Source organism: Vicugna pacos, chromosome 19 (genome assembly GCF_048564905.1).
Source record: "Vicugna pacos chromosome 19, VicPac4, whole genome shotgun sequence".
In the NCBI taxonomy this organism is placed as follows: Eukaryota; Metazoa; Chordata; class Mammalia; order Artiodactyla; family Camelidae; genus Vicugna; species Vicugna pacos.
In genome coordinates this window covers 31,381,968-31,401,740 of record NC_133005.1, presented here as the reverse complement: position 1 = coordinate 31,401,740, position 19,773 = coordinate 31,381,968, and the positions used below count along the sequence as shown (strand labels likewise).

At 51.8% G+C, this 19,773-nt stretch overlaps 1 protein-coding gene across 19 annotated transcripts in view; it reads left to right on the top strand.

The window, feature by feature from the left end:
* PTPRT (protein tyrosine phosphatase receptor type T) overlaps positions 1 to 19,773 on the top strand; it is a 1,148,549-nt gene that overhangs the window by 1,095,866 nt on the left and 32,910 nt on the right. For 13 of the 19 annotated variants that reach the window (XR_012061742.1, XM_072944247.1, XM_072944255.1 and 10 more), the window contains 7 exons: positions 329 to 388; positions 1,115 to 1,231; positions 4,096 to 4,250; positions 7,480 to 7,615; positions 9,819 to 9,968; positions 11,392 to 11,565; positions 14,999 to 15,130. Coding sequence is in view for 18 of the 19 variants with exons in the window: in XM_072944247.1 (XP_072800348.1) it covers positions 329 to 388; positions 1,115 to 1,231; positions 4,096 to 4,250; positions 7,480 to 7,615; positions 9,819 to 9,968; positions 11,392 to 11,565; positions 14,999 to 15,130 (924 nt within the window). In the remaining variant the exon portion in view is untranslated. The remainder of the gene's footprint in view (positions 1 to 328; positions 389 to 1,114; positions 1,232 to 4,095; positions 4,251 to 7,479; positions 7,616 to 9,818; positions 9,969 to 11,391; positions 11,566 to 14,998; positions 15,131 to 19,773) is intronic. The other 6 variants (XM_072944250.1, XM_072944249.1, XM_031687817.2 and 3 more) reach the window with 1 other exon arrangement.

The following is a 19,773-nucleotide window of genomic DNA, read 5'->3' as shown; positions in this document are numbered from 1 at the left end:
CAATGCATCCATTTGCCTCCAAAGCCTGTTGCACTAAACCAGCATTTCCCTAAGTGGGTTCCATGGGATGCTAGTCTGCAGGATGCTTAGTGAGAAGAGGGTTCCATGGTTAAATACGTTTGGGAAATGCTGTGCACTCTTTGCCCCTTTGGGAGAGTCGGAAACCACTTTAGCGTTAGCCCATTAAACGAGCTGAGTAGTCCTGTAGCAAAGCGGCTATTTAATTTTGTTTAATCCAGCATTTCCCAAACTCATTTGACCACAAAACCTTTTTTGTTTTTGTTTCTTGTTTTTGTTTTTTGTTTTTTTTTTACCTAACACCTATTAGCACCCAGCGGGACACACTGTGGGAAATGCCACTCTAGGCCGTGCGGCGTCCCCCGGAATGGTAATGCTTTTGTTCTTTTAAGGGGAAAACAATGATCTCTTTTTCCTCCTGCGTTGGCATGTGACTCGGAGCCAAATGTGGGAGTGGCTTGTTCATGGCATCTGCACCCACCCCCCGGGCAGAGAGCAGTTGCAAAGTCTTCCCTTTGAGCCCAGCACCTTCCATCCTTTTCCCAACGAGGAGTCTTCCTCCTTCCAGCCCACAAGTCCCACCTCGTAATGTTAATGCCCCCCTCCCGGCCACTTCTGCTTCCACTTCCTCACTATTTGCCCCTCATTACTCTCATCTCTGCTCCGCTGATACCGCTCAGCTGCCCCAGCCCAACATCACAGAAAGAGGACTCAGCCAAAGGGAGAAAACTGGCCACATGACCTTGGGCAAGTCACCAAACCTTCAAACTCGAGTATTATGTTCAACTGTGCGATGGGGATACCACCACCTGCCTATCTCACCCAGATCTATTTGATCACATAGCGCGGTAATGGATTTGAAAGGTACAAGGAGCTCTGCCAAAGAAGGTACCTGCCACCAGCACTCCCCACGGCTCCAGTTCCTCCGGGAGTAAGCCCGTCCCTGTGTTTTGTCCACCCCTGGCCAGCTGAGAACCCCCTTGACCGAAATTCCACCGAGGTGGCCCTTGAGTTTATTTGAACGGGAAGTCCCGATGAGACGGCCACTCACATCCGGCCCCCTGCCCACTCGTACTGTCCCTGTCCTTTCCCACAGGTGAAGTGTGTGCGATACTGGCCGGACGACACAGAGGTCTACGGGGACATTAAAGTCACCTTGATTGAGACAGAGCCCCTGGCAGAATACGTCATCCGCACCTTCACGGTCCAGAAGGTGAGCTCCCCCTCCGCCGTACAGCCTGTCCTCCAGGCAGGCCAGCTTGTTTGTTCACTCAGGACACACGGTGACCGAGGGGCTGCTCCGGACCCTCCCTGCACTGGGCACTGGGGACAGATCAGCAATCAATTTAGACATGGATCTTGCTCTACAGGACCCCACTTCTAGCAGAAGGGACAAACAGAATTCACCAAATAGATAGAATAATGACATACGGTGATGTAAGGCCCAGAGGAAACATGCCAAGGGTGGACATGGAAATCCACAGGTGGACAGGGTGGTCAGAGAGGGCCTCCTGGAGGTGGAGGCAATTGAGCAGACAGTGAAGGATGAGAAAGAACCAGCCAAGGGAAGGGCAGGAGGAATACTATCCTAGGCAGGGGGAAAGAAACATGCAGAGTCTGGAAGGGAAAGATCTTAACATGTCCTAGGCCTGTGGTTCTCAGCTGGGGGTGATTCCGTCCCACAGGGGACATTTACCAGCATCCAGAGAAATTTTAGTTGTCAAAATGATAATTTCCACTTTCTAAAAGCCAAGTCATTCATGAACCAAGTGGCCACAGGCCTGAGGATGCAAAAGCACCGGGGACATCAGTGCTTTGAGAACTGTGCCCTTGGGTGTTGACAAATCCTCGTGCCAAAGCAGGCACATGCACTGTGCTGTCCCTGCATGCATAGCGGTGCCAGGACACACTGTCTGCTCCCAGCCACTCCCTTTCTGACCCCCAAGCTTCTAAAGGCCTATATCTGCAGATACAAGGTGAAGAGCCAGGAAGGAGGGCACCCCTCCGCTACACAGAGGACAACAGCAGGTACATAGCTGTGGTCTTGGGCCTGGTTCCTTAGAAGCAGAGCCTGAGACAAGGATTCAGGTGCATGTGGTGTACTGAGGGAGTGCTCTGGGAGAAACTTGTAAGAGAGGGAGGGAAGCAGGAGAGGGAGGGGGAAGGGGCAGGGCAAAGTGGTCTTTGGCTTATCCACTAGGGTAACCCACCATCCTGGTCTACCCAGGTTCCCCCTGGTTTTCGCACTGAAAATCTCGTGTCCGGAGAAACCTCTCAGTCCTGGGCAAAGTGACAAAGTCAGTTGGTCACTGAATGCCAGTTGCTCACCCCCCACCCCCAAGAGGGGGTGGTTCCTGTTCAGCAAAGAGCAGTTCTCTGAACAAGGAGTGACTGGGAGCTGTGCACAGCCAAGATCAGGAGAGCTGGTGATGGGTGCACTGCCCAGGAAAGGGGATCCGAGTGGGCACCAAACAGTGCCCTCGACACAGCCCCCAACACTCCCACCCAAATCCTTACTCCACGTAGCAGCTGGCATCCTGCTCCCCAGATGCCCATCTGGTGGTGCACTTCCCCTTCTGTGCCACCGTCCGGGCAGCCTCCCTATAGCTCCCAATGCCTCTGGGATAAAGTCCAACAGCCTTAAAGTGTCTTCCAGGATCCAGCCCGCGCCCTGCCTCCCACCCCGCCAGTCCCACTGTCCGTCATCGCATGTCTTCCACTCTCCTCTGGGGTTGCTCTGGGCTGTTTGTGATTCTGTTCCTGTACTATGCTGAGTCCTGTCCCCATGCCCTTGCCCGAGCTGCCTTTCTGCCTAGGAATTCCTCCATCTCTTCTACTGGGTGATACTCAGGCATCAATGTATCATAACGATTAGGATGACAGACTATGGAGCCAAACAGCCAGGATTTAGATTGGAACTTTACGATTTACTCATTGTGTGACCGTGGGCACATTACACTTGTATAGCCTTCATTTCTTCATCTATAAAATGGAGATGATGATATGAGGATTGGTATGCGGACTAAATGAATTAGTATATTAAAGTGTTTAGAAGAGTGACAGGCACATAATTGATGCTTAATAAATGTTACCTACCCTTTCCACTCACTATTCATATGTTTCAAGACTCTGGTCAGGCATCACCTCCTTCAGGAAGCCTTCTCTGATTTCTCCTCTCCCTAATGAGCTGTTCCAGGAAGAAGGGCTATGGCTTTTATTTCCACCTTCCTAGTGCCTAATACAAGGCTGGGCACAGATAAACCTGGTGAATATTGTTTAACTGAAAGAATGAGCAATCAAACACTCTTCCTAATTAATGCCTCTGAAAATCTATAGGAGATTGATAAGCAAAGAAAAGTAAGTAGGAGGCAGGGGGCACTGCATAAGCAAAGGCTCAGAGGTGTAACCTGACTGTGAACTAGTCAAGAATCCCCATCTGGCCTGGAGTGTGTCTGTGTGAATGGTGGGGGAGAGGAGGGGAAACACTCCAGGCCCCACCACCCTGCCAGAGGAGCTCTGCTTTTGTTTCATATCTTATAGTTCTAAATAAGGATCTAATTAATAAAAAGTCTGCCTTTTTTTTTTTAATTTGGAAGTCATGGAGACTATCTTGGACAAGACTGGAAAATTGAAGGATACACCAGACCTCAATCACTGAAAGGGCCTCATTTTCCACCAGGGACAACTTGAACTTGGAGTTGAAGGCCAACAGTTTTCTGAATCTGTTCTGCTAAATATAAGTCCCATGAGATACTTGTCAAAAGAGGGGTCCCGGGCAAACAGTGTGGGTGTTATAAGCCCCCTTGGGAATTCTGCATGCATATTAGCACAGTAAAGGCTCTGAGAAGTCCTGCAATTAAAGTAGTTGCTTTCACTTTATTTACTTCTGAAGTTCCCAGATGTAACAGATCACGGAACCACTCTGCTCAGTAACACCTGTTAAGCCTTTGAGGGTCTTGTCCTCCTTGACAGCAGGGAGGCTGGTCCCTCAGTGCAGTAGCCGTGGCTCCCATGGGTGCCGGGCAGGGTGTCGGAGTGGGCAGCAGCTGGAGGAACAGAGGCGCGTTCTCTCCTCAGAAAGGCTACCACGAGATCCGGGAGCTCCGCCTCTTCCACTTCACCAGCTGGCCCGACCACGGCGTCCCCTGCTATGCCACCGGCCTCCTGGGCTTCGTCCGCCAGGTCAAGTTCCTCAATCCTCCGGAAGCCGGGCCCATAGTGGTCCACTGCAGGTAAGCGCAAGGCCCCCCACCCCAAGCAGGACGGCCCTGCAGCTCTGCTCTCTCGGTGCTCTTGCCCAGAGGCCTTTGTTCTTTGCCTCAAGTGCCGCCTGCCTGTCTCCGCTGTGCCTGCCCTTTCTGATGGGACCCAGGTCCTGAGGTCCAACAACAACAGTAATAGTAGCTGTAGTGGTCATTGTAACTGCTGCCCTGAAACGGTCACGTCCCCGAGGACGTGAGCCTGGCGCTGACGGCGTCGGCTACACGTACACCTCACCCACGTTATTTCCCTTACGTCTCCCCTAGCCTTGCGAGGTGGCTGTTTCTATCATTCCCGTTTTACGGATAAGAAAACCGAGGTGCCGAGAAGGTAGACAGACACTTTGCTCGGGTCACACAGGTGTGAAACGGCAGAGCCAGCACATTAACGTGATTTTCTCCAGACGCTCGCCCCCAGCTCCTTGGCCTGGTGGCAGGGCGCCCCAGTGGGACTGTGCTTCCCTTCAGTTCTATTATTTTAAAAACCAATTGCTGCCCCGCAGGGTCCTTCGTAGAGAATAAATGGACAGTGTCAGGTTTCACCTTATTATGGAGGAGGGGTATTTTCAGCTCTGACCCAGAAAGTCACATTGGGAATGACTGGCACGTCTTTGACTCCTCCTGAATGGAGATGAATTATCGTGTCAAGGGCATTAGGAATTGCAGGACGGTGGGTGTTCAGACCTGAAGGCCAGCGAGCATGTGTCCTCCCTCCCTCCCAGCACCTCTCTTTTTCAATGTGACCTTGGGCACAGCCCATCTTTGCAGACCCTGCTTGCTCTTAACTTTCCTGGCAGTGTCCATGTCAGTCAAGGTCTTGAGCCAAGTCAGGGAGAGACACCCTACACCCCTTTCTCACACAGCGTCGACTGACCCTCCCCTCAACAGTGACGTGTGAATTAGAAACCCCACTTCACAGATGAGGCCATTGAGGATTAGGAGGTAATACTGATCACCCCCTGGGCTCTCTTAAGTGTTTGGCATTTAGTCTGCTTTACATCTCATGACAGCGCAAGGGCAAGTCCCATACCCGAGAAGCAGCCAGAGCAGGGGTAAGGGAGAAAGGGGACAATAATAAGCATTTATCACGCCCTCCCTGCATGACGTCCCTACAACTGTGTCTCCGATCGGACACCGAATCACACTAAGCAGAGAGGTACCCACTCCTGAGTACCTCTTCGTCTTCCTCATCTTCACATCCCCACCCCCGATCCCAGCATCCAGTGAGTAATAGGTGCCCAGTAAGTATTTGGTGAATATAAGTAGCAACTATTTATTGAGAAATGGCTTTGTAGCCAGGGCTAAATAATTTACATGCATTATGCTTTTTCAACATAATTTCATGCAATTTACACGTATTGTGCTATTAACGCTATTATTATCAGCCTCATTTAGTGAAACCCGAAGAGATTGAGTCACACAGCCAGTAAGTGGTAGAGCCAGGATTTGATCCCAGGGGTCTGACTCCAAATAGCATGTGCTTAATTGCTATGTGAGGCTGAAATAAACAGATCATTCCTCCCAAAAACCCTGTAGGGGGAGTGTTACATGTGTGAGAAAACTGAGGCTCACAGACACCAGGCAGCTTGTTCACTGGTGGTGGATCCAAGATTCAAAATGAAGTTAGGCTGGTTCTTTCTCCTAAAACTGGTCGAGGATGAGACTCTGGAGAAGACATGCATGAGTGGCTCTTTGGTTTCCTTCCTAGACCCCGAGTCCCAGCCTGCTGAGTCCCATCTATGGGGCGGGGGGGCCTTGATTAGGAATGTGTTCTGGGGCAAATACCAGGCAGGCTTAATTCAAACCATGAAATTTTACCAAGAACAAAGACTCTGTTTCCCACAGATTTATTTTCCAGATCATGGAGGATGGAGCTCCACATATTGACTTTCCAGATCCTAGGGGGTGATGGTCCCACCGGCCTGTCCTCCTTCGAGTGATGCTTTCTTTCCTGCTCCAGCCCTCTTCCTCTTTGAGATTCCTTTCATTTCCATGTTTTCAGACAAAGACAGTTGTTTCCTTGAGGGAAATGAGACGTGACAATGCAGCTGAGGCAGGCCTCCTTGACAGTCTGGCCTTCACTCCCAAAACTGCATGCATTTAAGGCAAATGTCCTGTTTGTCTCTGGTTCAGCGCCACCATTTTTGAACCCACTTGATTTTGATCTGGGAAAGCCTGGCCATGGCCCATGGGGTCTCTTTGTGTTCTTTGCTATTTGTACTTGGCCTGAGGTTTTCCTAAAGGAAGCCACTGATGAGCAGAATCAAGGGTTTCAGGAGACTTGATATGGACCGGGGGTCTCAGGACTGTCGGCTGCTCTAGTTTAGGGATGCTGTTGCCTCATGAGCCTGGAAAAGCAGGTGCACATGGTACCAAACCCAAGGCTTCAGACATGGCACTGGGGACTCACTCTCTGCCTGGGAACAGCTCAGAGGATGTGATTTCTTCCCTCTTACTCACCTCTTCTCTGATCTCTCTCGTCTCTCCTTCCTTCTTCCATCCATTTGCTGAAGAAGACAAAAGAGAGGGAGAGACGGAGGGAGGCAAGTCAGGGTGGGGAAAACATGTTTATTAGGCATTTCCAGTGTGCCGGGCACCATGCCTGGAACTATATGGATGGATTACCGTTATCCATCAGATGAGGAAACTGCATGCATACATATTGTCCGAGCACGCATTATGTGCTGTGACTGTTACAAAGAGAGGAGGTGTCAGAGCACAGACTCGAGCCAGACAGCCTGGGTCACAGTCCCAGCTCCAGCACTTGCCAGCTGACCTTGGACAAGGTAAGCACTCTGTGCCTCAGTTTTCTCACCCGCGTAATGAGGAGAGCAATTTCCTGACAACCTCGTAAGAAAATTAATAGGTAACATTGGGAAAACAGAACAAGGTCTGGCACTTTGGCACTACTAAATAAGTGTTCACTAAATGAGTTCAACAAAAATAAGCCAGTCTTGATAAAATAGCCCCCAATGGCAAACACTGCTCTCCCATTTTACAGAAGGAAGAACTGAGGCTCTGAGTTCAGTCATTTGATCAGGATCTCCCAGCAGCACTGGGATTTAGACTATTCTGTCTGACCTCTGCAGCATACTGACTCCCTCTGTGCAGGGTCCTCAGGGACTGGGCTGAATGGGAGGGGCCTGCCCAGGGTTGGTCCCACCCCCAGGTCCTTAATACAGACCACTGCCCTCTCTTCCAGTGCTGGAGCTGGGAGGACCGGCTGCTTCATTGCCATTGACACCATGCTCGACATGGCCGAGAACGAAGGGGTAGTGGACATCTTCAACTGTGTACGTGAGCTCCGGGCCCAGAGGGTCAACCTGGTGCAGACAGAGGTGAGTCCTGGGGTATGAGCTGACTGGACACCTGCAGCCCCGGCCAAGGAGAAGCATGGTTGAACAGAAGGACCCATGGGTGGAGGCATCCTATAGAAAGAGACCTGGGTGTAGGAGAAATGGGAGGGTATGGATACATGGCTTACTATGGTGAGACCATCATAGAAGCTGGTACCCCCCTGCCAACCCTGAGGTCCCCCAGTTCAAGGACTCCCACCAGTGAGGAATGGTTCTGGGTGCTCCATCTCTAAGGGCATCTAAGTGACTCAATGGCAACTTTCAGGTATTGTTTAAATAAATGCCAATCCCTCCCTGTGAATGCCTACTATGTGCCAAGCATCACTTCAGTCACTGCAGAGATAGCTTATCAGTAAAGTTATCGAGTTCCTGAGCTAGGCGTAGAGGATTCCAGGAGTGGTAACACACAGCTCCTGTCCTCAAGAGAGAGGCATACCTCATGTACTGCTCTGCACAGCTGGGGAGCCCAAATCATGAGGGAAATGGGCAGGGTTCATCTTTATTCTTGAGCACCCACTGTGTGCCAGGTCTTTTGTGTTCAGGGTATTGTTTCTACTTCTTACAACAATCCTATGGTAGCAGCAACTCATAGGGGGTAGCTCCTGGTAGTACCCCTTTCTTACAGATGAAAAAACTGAAATAGTATCCCCAAAGTCCCACATATCCAGACAGTGGTAGAACTTGGGTCCATGGGATCCTCAAGGCCCACGTTGTTCCCCCTGTACCACACTGTCTCTAGGAAGACTTTTCTGCCTCCCTTACTCCTGGAAGCCATGGTTGGTATTCCTATAATGAGCCCGTCTTCTGGTTCTAAGGCAGGCTGGAGGTGCCTGGGCAGCAGAGCTGGATAGATAAAAAGCTGCATCCCTCATCGACCCTGTGAAGACAAATTGCCCATGGCTTTGGGCATGGCCGGTCACTGCCAGCTCTGCGGGCAATTCCCTCATTTATAGGCTTATCCTCATAGGACCTTGCTCTGGGCTCTGAGCCAATTCCCCGGACCAATCTTCAGGCTTCTTGTTGAGGCCGCTAAAGCCAAGAGGCTGCTTTATCTGTTCCCAGGTTCATGCATGTGGAAGGCAGGCTTGCTGCCCGGCGTTAGACACATTGTGGTCCTTGCTGTCTGGTGGGGGAGACAGACTTTCAAACAGATCATGATGATGCCTCTGGATAAACATTTTATATAGAGAGATGGGCCGAGTTCTGCAGAATAGTCACTCAACAAACGGTTGTTAAGGGCTTGGAAGTAACAGCAACAAGTTCTGCCTGGTGGATTCGGAGAAGGCTTTCCGGGGGAATGAGTTACTGAGGGCGTCGAGAAGGGGGATGGTCTTCTAGGAGGAGAGCCACAGGTGCGAGAGCTGAGGAGGCCGGGGGCGTGGCAGGGGATGGGGGCGTGGCAGAGGCCAGGGCGCATGCTCCAGGATCAGAGTCTGGGACAAGGAGTTGAGGGCAGCCGGTTTCCTTGCGCGGTGAGTTCAAGATGCACTGGTCGGTGAGTGGGGAAGAGGCAGAGGGAAGGAAATTAATACTGTTAAAGTATTTTACAAGCTGTTTGACATTGTGGACAACTGGAGCCCAGTCCTGCTGGAGAGCTCCGAGATGGTGTGGGAAAGGCGCTTCCAGGATTTCCACCTAAGAGAAAGGAAACTTAGGCATTTTCCCCCAAGTCTCCATCTGGCATTGCTTGAAGCATCCTTCCTGGGGAGTTAACTCCTCGGCCCTGCTGCCCCCCGCCCCCACTGTGCACAGACTAAGTGTGCCGCCACCCTGGGGTGGGGGGGGGCGTTAACTCTTCTACCCTGCTGGCTCCCTCTGCACAGCCTAAGTGAACCCCTGAGACAGAAAAAAAAAAAAAAAAGCCCTCGGCATGAATCTCAGGTGTTCGCAGTAAGCAGCCTTCATTCAGCAGGTAAAGGTGAGAGCTGAGGGCCTTGGGCAGGACACCACGAGCGCCTGCTACTGCGTGTCCAGAAGTTTCTACTTTTATCAGTGACTCCACTGTTGAATCTTACACAAGGGACAAAACTCAGATCAATCACCGAGAAACAGGGAAACTTGGCCCTTCAGGTTATAGGATGGGAAGTAGTGATTCGGCAGTGTCCGTCAGGCCCAGCCTTCACAAATGTGGCCGTCAGAGTCCCGGCCGCCCTCACCCTCACCCTGTCCCCGCCCGGCTTGGCAGGAGCAGTACGTGTTCGTGCACGATGCCATCTTGGAAGCGTGTCTCTGCGGCAACACGGCCATCCCGGTGTGCGAGTTCCGCTCCCTCTACTACAACATCAGCAGGCTGGACCCGCAGACCAACTCCAGCCAGATCAAAGACGAGTTCCAGGTACGCGCGAATCCCGGGCTCTGCGGCCCTGAGCCCGGGCGTGCGGTTTTCCTCGCGAGGACGGACTGTGCGTGCTTCCCGCGAGCGCAGCTCCGCGCGGCCGCAGAAGGGGCTGCATAATATAGATACACGGCCAGTCAGTGACTGCTGACACTTGGCTTTTCCCACTGTGATTATGTTTTGGAACTGAGGTCTTACTTAGTCCTAACCCGGGTGTGGGTGGAGACAAGTTTGAATTTCATGCTGCTCTGTCCCTGGAGGGACTCAGGTTTTCTCAATATTTCTGTATAATTGGAGGGTATCCTAGATCCTCACTCCTCAAAGTGGGGCCTCGAGACCACCAGCATCAGATTCACCTGGGAGCTTGTTAGAACCACAGCATCTTGGCTCCCACCCGGACCTACTGAAGGAGAGTCTGCAGTCTTAACTCCTTCCAGGTGATTTGGATGCACCTTAATCACTGAGAAGCATCAGCCTAGGGCACGGCTCAGGCAGAGCAGAGCTGCACCTTGGAGCCTGTTTGGCCAGAATGCTGGCAGCCTTGGTCTGGAGGCCTGGGCTTAAATCACTGAGTCATACAAAACCTGGGTCCAGCCCATTGTCCTGAGGTCAGTGCTAGGGTCATACTCAGGCAACAGGAGCTGAAAACAGACAGGAGGAAGCTTCAGGACTTGAGGGGCCCGTGGTTTCATAGGCAAATACTCCAGCTAGGCCAATACCTCAGTGCTCCTTCAAGCAAATAGACTTCATTGATTCGGAGTAGAGACCAAGTAAAGAATGAAGGGAGACCAGAGAACACGGACCCCCTGGTTGAACAGAGCATGGCCCCCACACTTGCAAGACTTACTCTGCAGAATACAAGGCTTGGAATTTTTCAAACATAATAGAACTTGCTCCCAGGGGTGTCTCACCCAACTTAGACAGCTCATCCAAGCATCCTTCCATTCTCAAAAAGCTTTCTCTCTGAGAGGCATGCTGGTAAAGTCATTTCCCTTATTCCATGACATTTCAAGTGATATTTAACAGTCATTAGGGATTCTCGACTCCCATCCCCTACCTTATGACTTCTTGGCAGCCCACCATTTAATGCAGCGTGGCTGAGAGGAGGGGCTTAGCTCAAATGATTGGCAGGTGGTCAGAGCCTGTGTCTGAGCCCTGCATGAGGGTGTGCTGCCCCTGCAGCCTTGGCCCTGTGGTGGCGTCCCACAGCCCCTGGCAGAGGCTCTCAGTGCATGGGGCCTGGAGCAGCCAGCAGAGATGATAGAACAGCACCAGAGGAGAGGAATAGTCCTGGGAAAAGGACCAGAGGGACAGTCTTGGAGGATGGAGACAGGGAGGTCGGGCTGAGTTGGAACATTGTTGCCTCCTCTGTTTGGGGCGACCATGTAAGCAGTGCCTGCCTATCTGCCTTTGCACCCCCTAGACCCTCAACATCGTGACTCCCCGTGTGCGGCCCGAGGACTGCAGCATCGGGCTCCTGCCCCGGAACCATGACAAGAATCGGAGCATGGATGTCCTGCCTCTGGACCGCTGCCTGCCCTTCCTCATCTCAGTGGATGGAGAATCCAGCAACTACATCAATGCGGCACTCATGGATGTAAGTTGAGCCCTGCCAAGGAAAGCTCCTGGAGAGCATTCCAGAGAAAAGTTTCTTCCCAAGGGGTAGTTGGCTAGAGTCCAGGGCCCTGACTCCTGCCCCCACCCCCCAGCTAGCCCCTCCTTTTGATCTTGTTGACCCCAAAGACCATTCTCCCTATAAATGCTCTGATCCAAACCTGTGCACAAGCTGTTAGCTCTTCTGCTCCCATAAAGATCCTGGAAAGAACAGACCAAAAGCTTAAAGTGGGTCTCCTGACACCACGGGGCGGCTGCAGGCCTGCCCAGGTCCCCCTCCAGCCACCCACAGAGCCGACTGTCAGCCTTAAGTTCAGTTCAGGAAACATTCTCCATGCCAGCCATGTTCCTAATTCTGTTAGAGGCACCGTATCCTGCTTTCTCAGCGTCACCTCCAAGAAGGGCACGCCTACCTTGACCTGGTTTGGGATTAGGGGGACATGGTCCTATCCCAGTGGGCCCACGCTCCTGACTTGAACGCTTCTCCCCGGGATCCTCCAGCTACTTCCAGTTACATCCCTCCACTTCCAGGATGTAGAGATGTTTGCAGCAGGAAGGAAGCTCACCCATGCACTTCCCAGCACTTCTCTGAGGCCAGAGAGAGAAAGAGGCTTGCTCAGAGACACCCAGAGAGCTAGCAGCAAAGCTGGCACCTGGAACTCCTGGCTCACACTCTAGAATTCATTCCTTCAGCCTCCTCACAGTTTGCTTGATTCAGTAAGACACATATCTTGCCTCCCGAGACTCAGGACCACAATCACCGCTGCTTGACTGGGGATGAGCCCTTCCAGGTCCCTTTCCCCAACTATGACTGAAGTCATGTCCATCCAGTCCACATGAATCACCCGTCTTACCTAGAACAGGAAGGAATGTGGGATACTCTCTCCTGGGGTCATGGCCAACTCTCTCTCTGACCTCTAGTTCTCTTGAACTTTCTCCCCAAGCATCTTAAGTGTTGGAGGCAGAGAGCTGACAGGAGGTCAAGGCCTGTCTCAGCTCTGTGAGGGTCTGCCCTGGCCTCTGCCCACAGGGTGCCCAAGTTCTCCCTGGGAACCCTGGCTCTGGTTCGGGAAGCAGGGAGTCTTGTTCTGGTCAGACCAAATATCTGGATGTGGAGGGAAGACCTGTGGCTTTAACGTGGAGTCTTCCACGTTACACATATGTGTCTTTGTGTGCATATGTGCACGCACTTGTGTGTGTGTGGAGAGAGGTGTGGTCTGGGGGTGCACCCACACTTTTAAGCTCCTCCCAAGCTTTGTCTCCCACTTGTACCAACCCCCAGTCCATGCCTTTTTCATCCAAGCAAGGATCAAACATTCTCCTGGCCTCTACTTAGTAGGTTAGATGCTGCCTGGAGTCAAATGCCCTCTGCCAAGCTCTGGTGCTGACTGTATTCTCTTTGTCCACAAGGCATTTCTCTGAGCCATCACTGGGGTCTTTGCCTTTCTTACAAAAAAAAAGTCCTTATCTGTATTCCAGCTTGGTCCGTGCATTATCTGGTAACCATGGCAGCTTTGCTTCTAGCAGAAAAATATGAAGTCCTCTGGGTTAATTTTTAATGTTTCCCCTGGTAAAGGATGATGTTATCCATGAAATGGATTGCTGGCTGATCTCTGAAACCCAGCAGGAGCACGGATCTCGAACATATTTTCAGATAAGGCTTTGTCAGGCGTGCTGGCCTAATAGAGCATTTATCACCGAGACAGGGAAAAAGGGAAGAAAACTCACGTTCACTGAGTGCTGGGCAGCATGTCGGACCCCAGACTTACACTGTCTCGTTCTGCGTTTGGGTGCGATTATTCCCGTTCTTCAGATGAGGTACTGAAGGTCAGAAAATTTTCATGACTATTTCCAGGTCAACTAGCTCGGAAAGGGTGGAGCCAGGGTGCGAACCCCAAGTCTTTCGACACTTAAAGCTTAGATTCTTTTCCATGTTTGGAAATGTCTGCAGACCCCGCTGTCTGCAGCTGGAGTTTGGCTTTTGGGGAAACTCCTTCTGTTCTCTCAGATTCTTCCTCTGACTACTCCACTGGCAAGTGAAGACCCTTGGAAGACAAGACCCCCTAGTGCATCTGTGGCATCCACAGTTTCAAGGCATTTTCTTTGCCACCAGAGATAACAGAACAATGGGCGGATGCTCTAGGTTATCTTTTTGGCAGAGCCTGTCGCCAGAGACTTCACTTGGCTGGAATGGGCCAGCCCCTTCCCTCCCCTCAACCTTATGCTGACCTGTGACCCCACTGAAAACAGCTGTGACTCCCACAGGAACCATCCCTCAAGAAAGCCTATGGAGAACATGGGTTACTTCTCAGCTTTTACAAACCACTGATGAAGCAGAAATGCTCCCCAATCTCTCCAAACACCTGCTCACAGGGTACTGTAGTAAACAGGGCTCGATCAAAGCTTCCAATGTAACGCAGACTCACACAGGCCATTTTCTCTCTGTCTCAGTTCCCCACCTGTAACACAGGGCTGAATGTATTCGGTTGTTTGCCGGACCTGTCCTGGGCATCTCGTGTGCCAGGCACGTTGCTCGTGCCGAGAATGAAGAGCCACGTCAGGGGTGTCCCTGCCCTGCTAGCCGACTCACAGCTGGGTTCCTGCTTGCTGGTCTCTTCCCATGAAAATCTTACGCAGTCTGCCCCATGGCTGTCCCTTCAGAGTTGTGAATCCCATCTTCCAGTTGAAGAACCTGAGATTTGGACAGATCTAATAACTTGCCAATGTCAGCACTGAAAAAAAAAATCACTCTAGAAATGTGCTTGAATGAATGGCTGTTTGGATGGATGGATGGATGGATGGATGGATGGGTGACTTATATAGCATTACAGCTGGCAAAGCTGGGTTTGAACCCAGATCTGCCTGACTCTGCCTGACCTGGGCACCTTCACTGCACTGTTGGCTCACAGGACTCAGTGCCCAGTGTCTGCCAGGCCAGCTCAGCCCTCATTCCAGCCTTCAGGTAGGAGTGAGCCTCTGGCTATATAAGCCCCTTCAGGAGGCTCTCTGGCTCAGGCTGAGCCAACCCCTCCTCCAGCCTTGTGGCCACAGGGACACATGATACCCCTTATATCCCAGGAGGTGCCTTGGCCAGCAGAGCAGCAACTCTGTGTCCAGAAATCTTTCATTTCATATTGCAATGATGATTATTTGCTGAGCTCCAAGAGATAAATAATTTATTTGGATAATCCCCATGCGAATGACACTTTCCTAATGAAATGTCTTTGTTTGGAGGAGAATGAGTTCATTAAGAGAAGGTCCCCTTTGCCACCAGGGCTCCCAGAGATAAGAACGGGCTGGTGCTTTGTGTCATCTGTTTGGCAGGCTCAGGGGCCTCAGGCAGCCATCTGAGCCTGCCCCTCATCAGAACATCCCTGATGGGTGTATATTTCACAAAGCCTTTGTCCTTTTGTCAGAGCCACAAGCAGCCCGCTGCCTTCGTGGTCACGCAACACCCTCTACCCAGCACCGTGGCAGACTTCTGGAGGCTGGTGTTCGACTACAACTGCTCATCCGTGGTGATGCTGAACGAGCTGGACAGCGTCCAGGTAGGAGGAGCCCGGCCGCGGCCCTGGGTGCTCAGGTGTGCGTCAGGGCAGCGTGCCCAGGAGTTGGAGGGACCAGCACAGTGCTGCCTCCAACTGTGAGCACCAAGTGAACCCATTCAGCAGAGGCTGGGTGGAGAGTCTCCTGCCAGGCCCTGCCACTCCCAGGCTGTCCAAATTCCAGCAGTGACTCCTCCTGACTATGGGCCTTGTCCAGCCACCCCGACCACTGCCCAGGGCCTGACTCTGTTGCTCCATCCCCCAGGCACTGGTTACAGTCTTGCTCCAAATCATGGATAGCTCACAGAGAAGGCTGCCTCCCCCAGCTTTGAGCATCTCCACCCTGCAGAATATCCTGCTATCTGGCCATGCTCACCCACCCTGCCCGCTCTGGGGTGCAGCCTGACTGACAGAGCTTGGGGTTTGAACCTAAGACCCTTTGCCCACTGATGACCCCATCAAGACCTGGCTTTGTCACAGGTGTCCCTTGTGTCCCAGCAGGCTTCAGGCCTTAGCTCCCCTGCATCTGCCAGCTCCAAGCATCACGTGCCTACAGCACATCCCCATACTCAGGACACAGGACACGTGTCATGGGACAGCTTCTGGGGCTCACACCCCCATGGCAGGGCAGCCTTCCTGGGCGGAGGGGGTGATGGGGGCCCTTTAGAGTTTTGGAGAGCAGTCCCATCACTGTCTTGAAGGAAAGTCAGAGTAACTCAGCGTACTCCTGTGTGAGGACTGGCCTCGGGCAGGCCTCGTGTGGAAGGAGAAAAATGGATCTGAGCTGTCGTCACAGCACTCCAGGAGCTCATAGTCTTGTTGCAGAGACAGATGAGCACATTGTCCCCACCTGGTGTGGGGACACAGTAACAGAGGTCAGCAGTGAAGTGCTGCGCTGGCCGCGAACAGGGAGCAATTAATTCTGCCCGGAGGGTGAGGGAGGACTTCAAAGGGAAGGTGACTTTGGCATTGAAGGCGGCGGCAGAGGTTTGGCGTTTAGGGGGTGATGTCGCTGGGAAAGTCCCTCCAAGCAGGGGGACGGCGGGGGCAGCGGCTGGCAGCTCAGTGAGGAGGCTTGTCTGCAGAGCAGCTTCGGTGACAGTGCGCCTGGGGCTTGCGGTATGTCAGGAGAAGAGGGTGGTGATGCTGGAAAACACAGCAGGGCCAACTTGCAGAGGGCTGCCCGTGCGGGCTAAGGGGTCTTGGCCTGCAGCATGGTATCAGGCTTTCATTCTGTAAGCAACAGAGTCCTTTCTGCGAATAAAAGCTTTCATGCAGGCCTAACCTTTGAAACAGGGACAATTAAGAGCTGCTCGTGCTGAAGCAAGGGGTGGGGTCAGGAACTCCACCCACACTGGTCTTTTGGCTCTACCAGGTGCCCCTCCCTGGAGAGGCAGCCACTCTGGGCACTTTTGTGGAACCCCTGCTGTTCCTAGGAGCACGGGCAGAAAGGATGTGCTCTGCGGGGAGGGGGACACTGAAGAGTTTAAGCGGTTGTGCAGCAGAGCCAGAACTCCTGTTAGAAAACTGGGTCAGGGGACCAGTGAGGGGACAGGCTGGAGGAAAATCCTGGAAGCCAGGAGTCTGGGGAGGAGATGGTTGCAAACATGCAGAAGATAAAGCAGGTGATCTGAACTGAGGAGGGGGCCAGGAGGCAGGAGAATTGGGGTTCGGTGGGAAGACATTTCCAGAGATGAGGTCTACAGGTTTAGGGAGAAGTTGGATGTGGGAAGTGAATGAGACAAAGTCATGGATGGTGACAGGGGTTCTGCTGTGGGCTGTCAGGCATCCGGGATGTGACTGGACAAGATGGGGCAGCAGGAAGTTTGGGAAGGCAAGGAGAGGAGCAGATGACAGTTGACCTCTGAACAGTGCAAGAGTTAGGGGCGCTGATCATCCGTGTACTCAAGAATTGGCATATAACGTATAGTCAGCCCTCCGTGTACGCAGCTCCTCTGTACCCACAGTTCCCCCATATTCACGGCTCTTACATATATGCAGATCATGCAGCGCTGTGTTATTTACTATTGACAAAAATCCTCATGTAAGTGGACCCATGCAGTTCAGACCCAAGTTCAAGGGTCAGCCGTAGGAGAATGGAATGTAATGCAAGCTGGGGTGTGTATGTTGGAGTCGTTCAGGAGAAATTCCTTTCATTCATTCAGTCCACGTTTGTTGAGTAGCTGCTATCTGCCGGAAGCTATTCTAGGTGCTTGGGATCGCACCAGTTAACCAGAAAGAGAAAGCAAAACAGCAAATTCTCATCTCTTGTGCAATTTCTATTCTAAAGCAGGGGAGACAATAAACAGCAAACACTCCATAACGTACTTAATTGTATGTTAAAGGTGACTGGTATGTGGGAAAAAGAAAAATAAGAGGGTAGGATAATGAAGATGGAAGGCTGGTTTGGGGCACTGGACGTACCTGTAATTCAGTGACGAAGGTGGGCTTCGCTGAGGTCATATATGAGCACAGATTTGGAGGTGCAAGAATGAGCCATGTGACGTCTCAGGGAAGAGCACCCCAGGCAGGGGCCCAACCTGCACCAAGGGTTTATGGTGGAGGAACAGCCGGAGGCCCTTGCGACTGGGGCAGAGCGAGTGTGGGAACAGCAGCAGAAAGTGACACAGAGACACAGCAGGGCCAGGTCATGGAGGGCCTTGTGGGAGGGGAGGTGTCATAGGAAGAACTTGGTTTTACTCTGAGAGAAATGGGGAGCCACCGACAGGTCTTGAACAGAGGAATGACTCGAGAAAGTAATTTGACTTTGTTTTCAAAGCATCCTTCCGGCTACTGTGTTGAGAATAGACTGTTGGTGCAGGAAAGGGAAGAGTTGTTGCTAAGAGTGGGAACAGAGAGAAAAGAGAGGAGGCTCCTGCAACAACCCAGGTGACGAGTGATGATGGCTTGGGCCTGGGTGGTAGCAGTGGGGTGGAATCTGGGTATATCCTGACGGAAGACCCAACAAAATATCCTGCCAGATTGAATAGGGAATGTGAGAGAACAAGGAGTCAAGAATGGCTCTAAGGTTTAGGACCTGAACAATGGACAGCTGGAATCTGAGATAACCATACATGTAACAGATTCCCATCAAACAAAGCCCCTGTGGAGTTCCAAAGTCAGAACACATCACCACCCTATTCCTTTGCCTGAAAAAGTGAAACAGTGAACTCTGCTCTGTGAGCCCATGAGTGAAGTAGAGCCCTTTCCCCAACATCCCTTTTTGCAAAACCAGAGCCCAGGCACAGAGGAGGCGTTTCCAAGAATCTCACTTTGGGATGTAGAAAGAAGCAAGGGTCAAGGTCACTGGCAAGGGTGGGTCTTGGGTGAATGAAGACCTTTCGGCCCCAGATGTTGGTGCAGGCTTTGAGAGCTGATTCTCTAAATGCAGAAACATCAGGCTCAGAAGTGCCCCGAGGTTGGCTGCCATATGCGGCTGGCAAGCATCCCCTGAAATCAGCAGATGAATAAAGCACTTATTGGTATAAATATCACCACCACAACAGCTGGGCGCCTTGCGAAAATAAACAATGACACAGCATGAGCATCAGAAAAGCTGCCCTCGGCACCTGGAGGGGAGGTTCTTTGAAGTGGCATCAGCATTTGTCTGCCAGCGTGTCCATGCCAAGCCAGCCCACAGCTTCAGCCAGTCCAGCAACACAGACCATTCTGCCATAGGTCCTGAGTGTTGTTAGCTTGCTCCCAAGAGGACCAATGCCACATCCTGTGGTTTGACGGGGGACCGACCATAAGGGCTTATGTTGTGACTACCTGTAAGTTGCAGCAAAATAAGGCTGTGGAGAGGATGAGAGCTCTCCAAGTGCTTCATTTCCTTGCACTGCCACGCAAATCTGCGTGCCTCTGCTCAGAACCCTATAGGACGTCCCTCAATCAGCCATCCCCACCCACCCACAGGGATGCTTCTGTTCTCCGCAGAGGCTGATTTTCAAAGATAATTAAGAGCAGTGGGGGCTCAGAATAAAGGCTCTCAAAGCGACAACATTCGACCTTAGAGTTTTTTTTCTTTTTTTATCTCCTTGGGACTCCAGAGGCCTGTGGTCAGATTAGTGAGGCAAAAATCGTAGAACCACAACATTCAGCAAACGATGCTGTGGTTTCTGATGAGCACGTTGGAAAGAACCTTTTCAGTCATACCCAGTAGCATTAACAGGATCGCTCCCATCTTTGTGGGCTCTGTGGTTAGACCAGAGGCCACAGGGCACAGACACCAGAAAGAAGCCCCTGTCATGGTCATGCCACACCTACCATACTGTCTAGAAAGCTCAGGAAATGCTCTATGCCAGCTGTGAGGTAGGACCAGGTGGTGGGCAGAATCTTGCCCCCACACAAAGATGTCCACATGCTAATCCCTATGTTGTAAATCTGTGAATGTGTTACCTTACACGGTAAAAGGGACTGTGCAGATGTGATGAAGTTAAGGATCTTGAGATACGTAGGTTGTCCTGGGTTATGCAGGTGGGCCTGCTATTAGGGTCCTCTAAGAGGGAGAAAGGAGGATTAGGGACAGGTCGTGTGACAATGGAAGCAGAAACTGGAGTGATACGGCCACAAGTTAAGGAATGCTGGCAGCTTCTAAAACTGGAAAAGACAAGGAGGAACGGCTTCTCCCCTAGAGACTCCGGAAA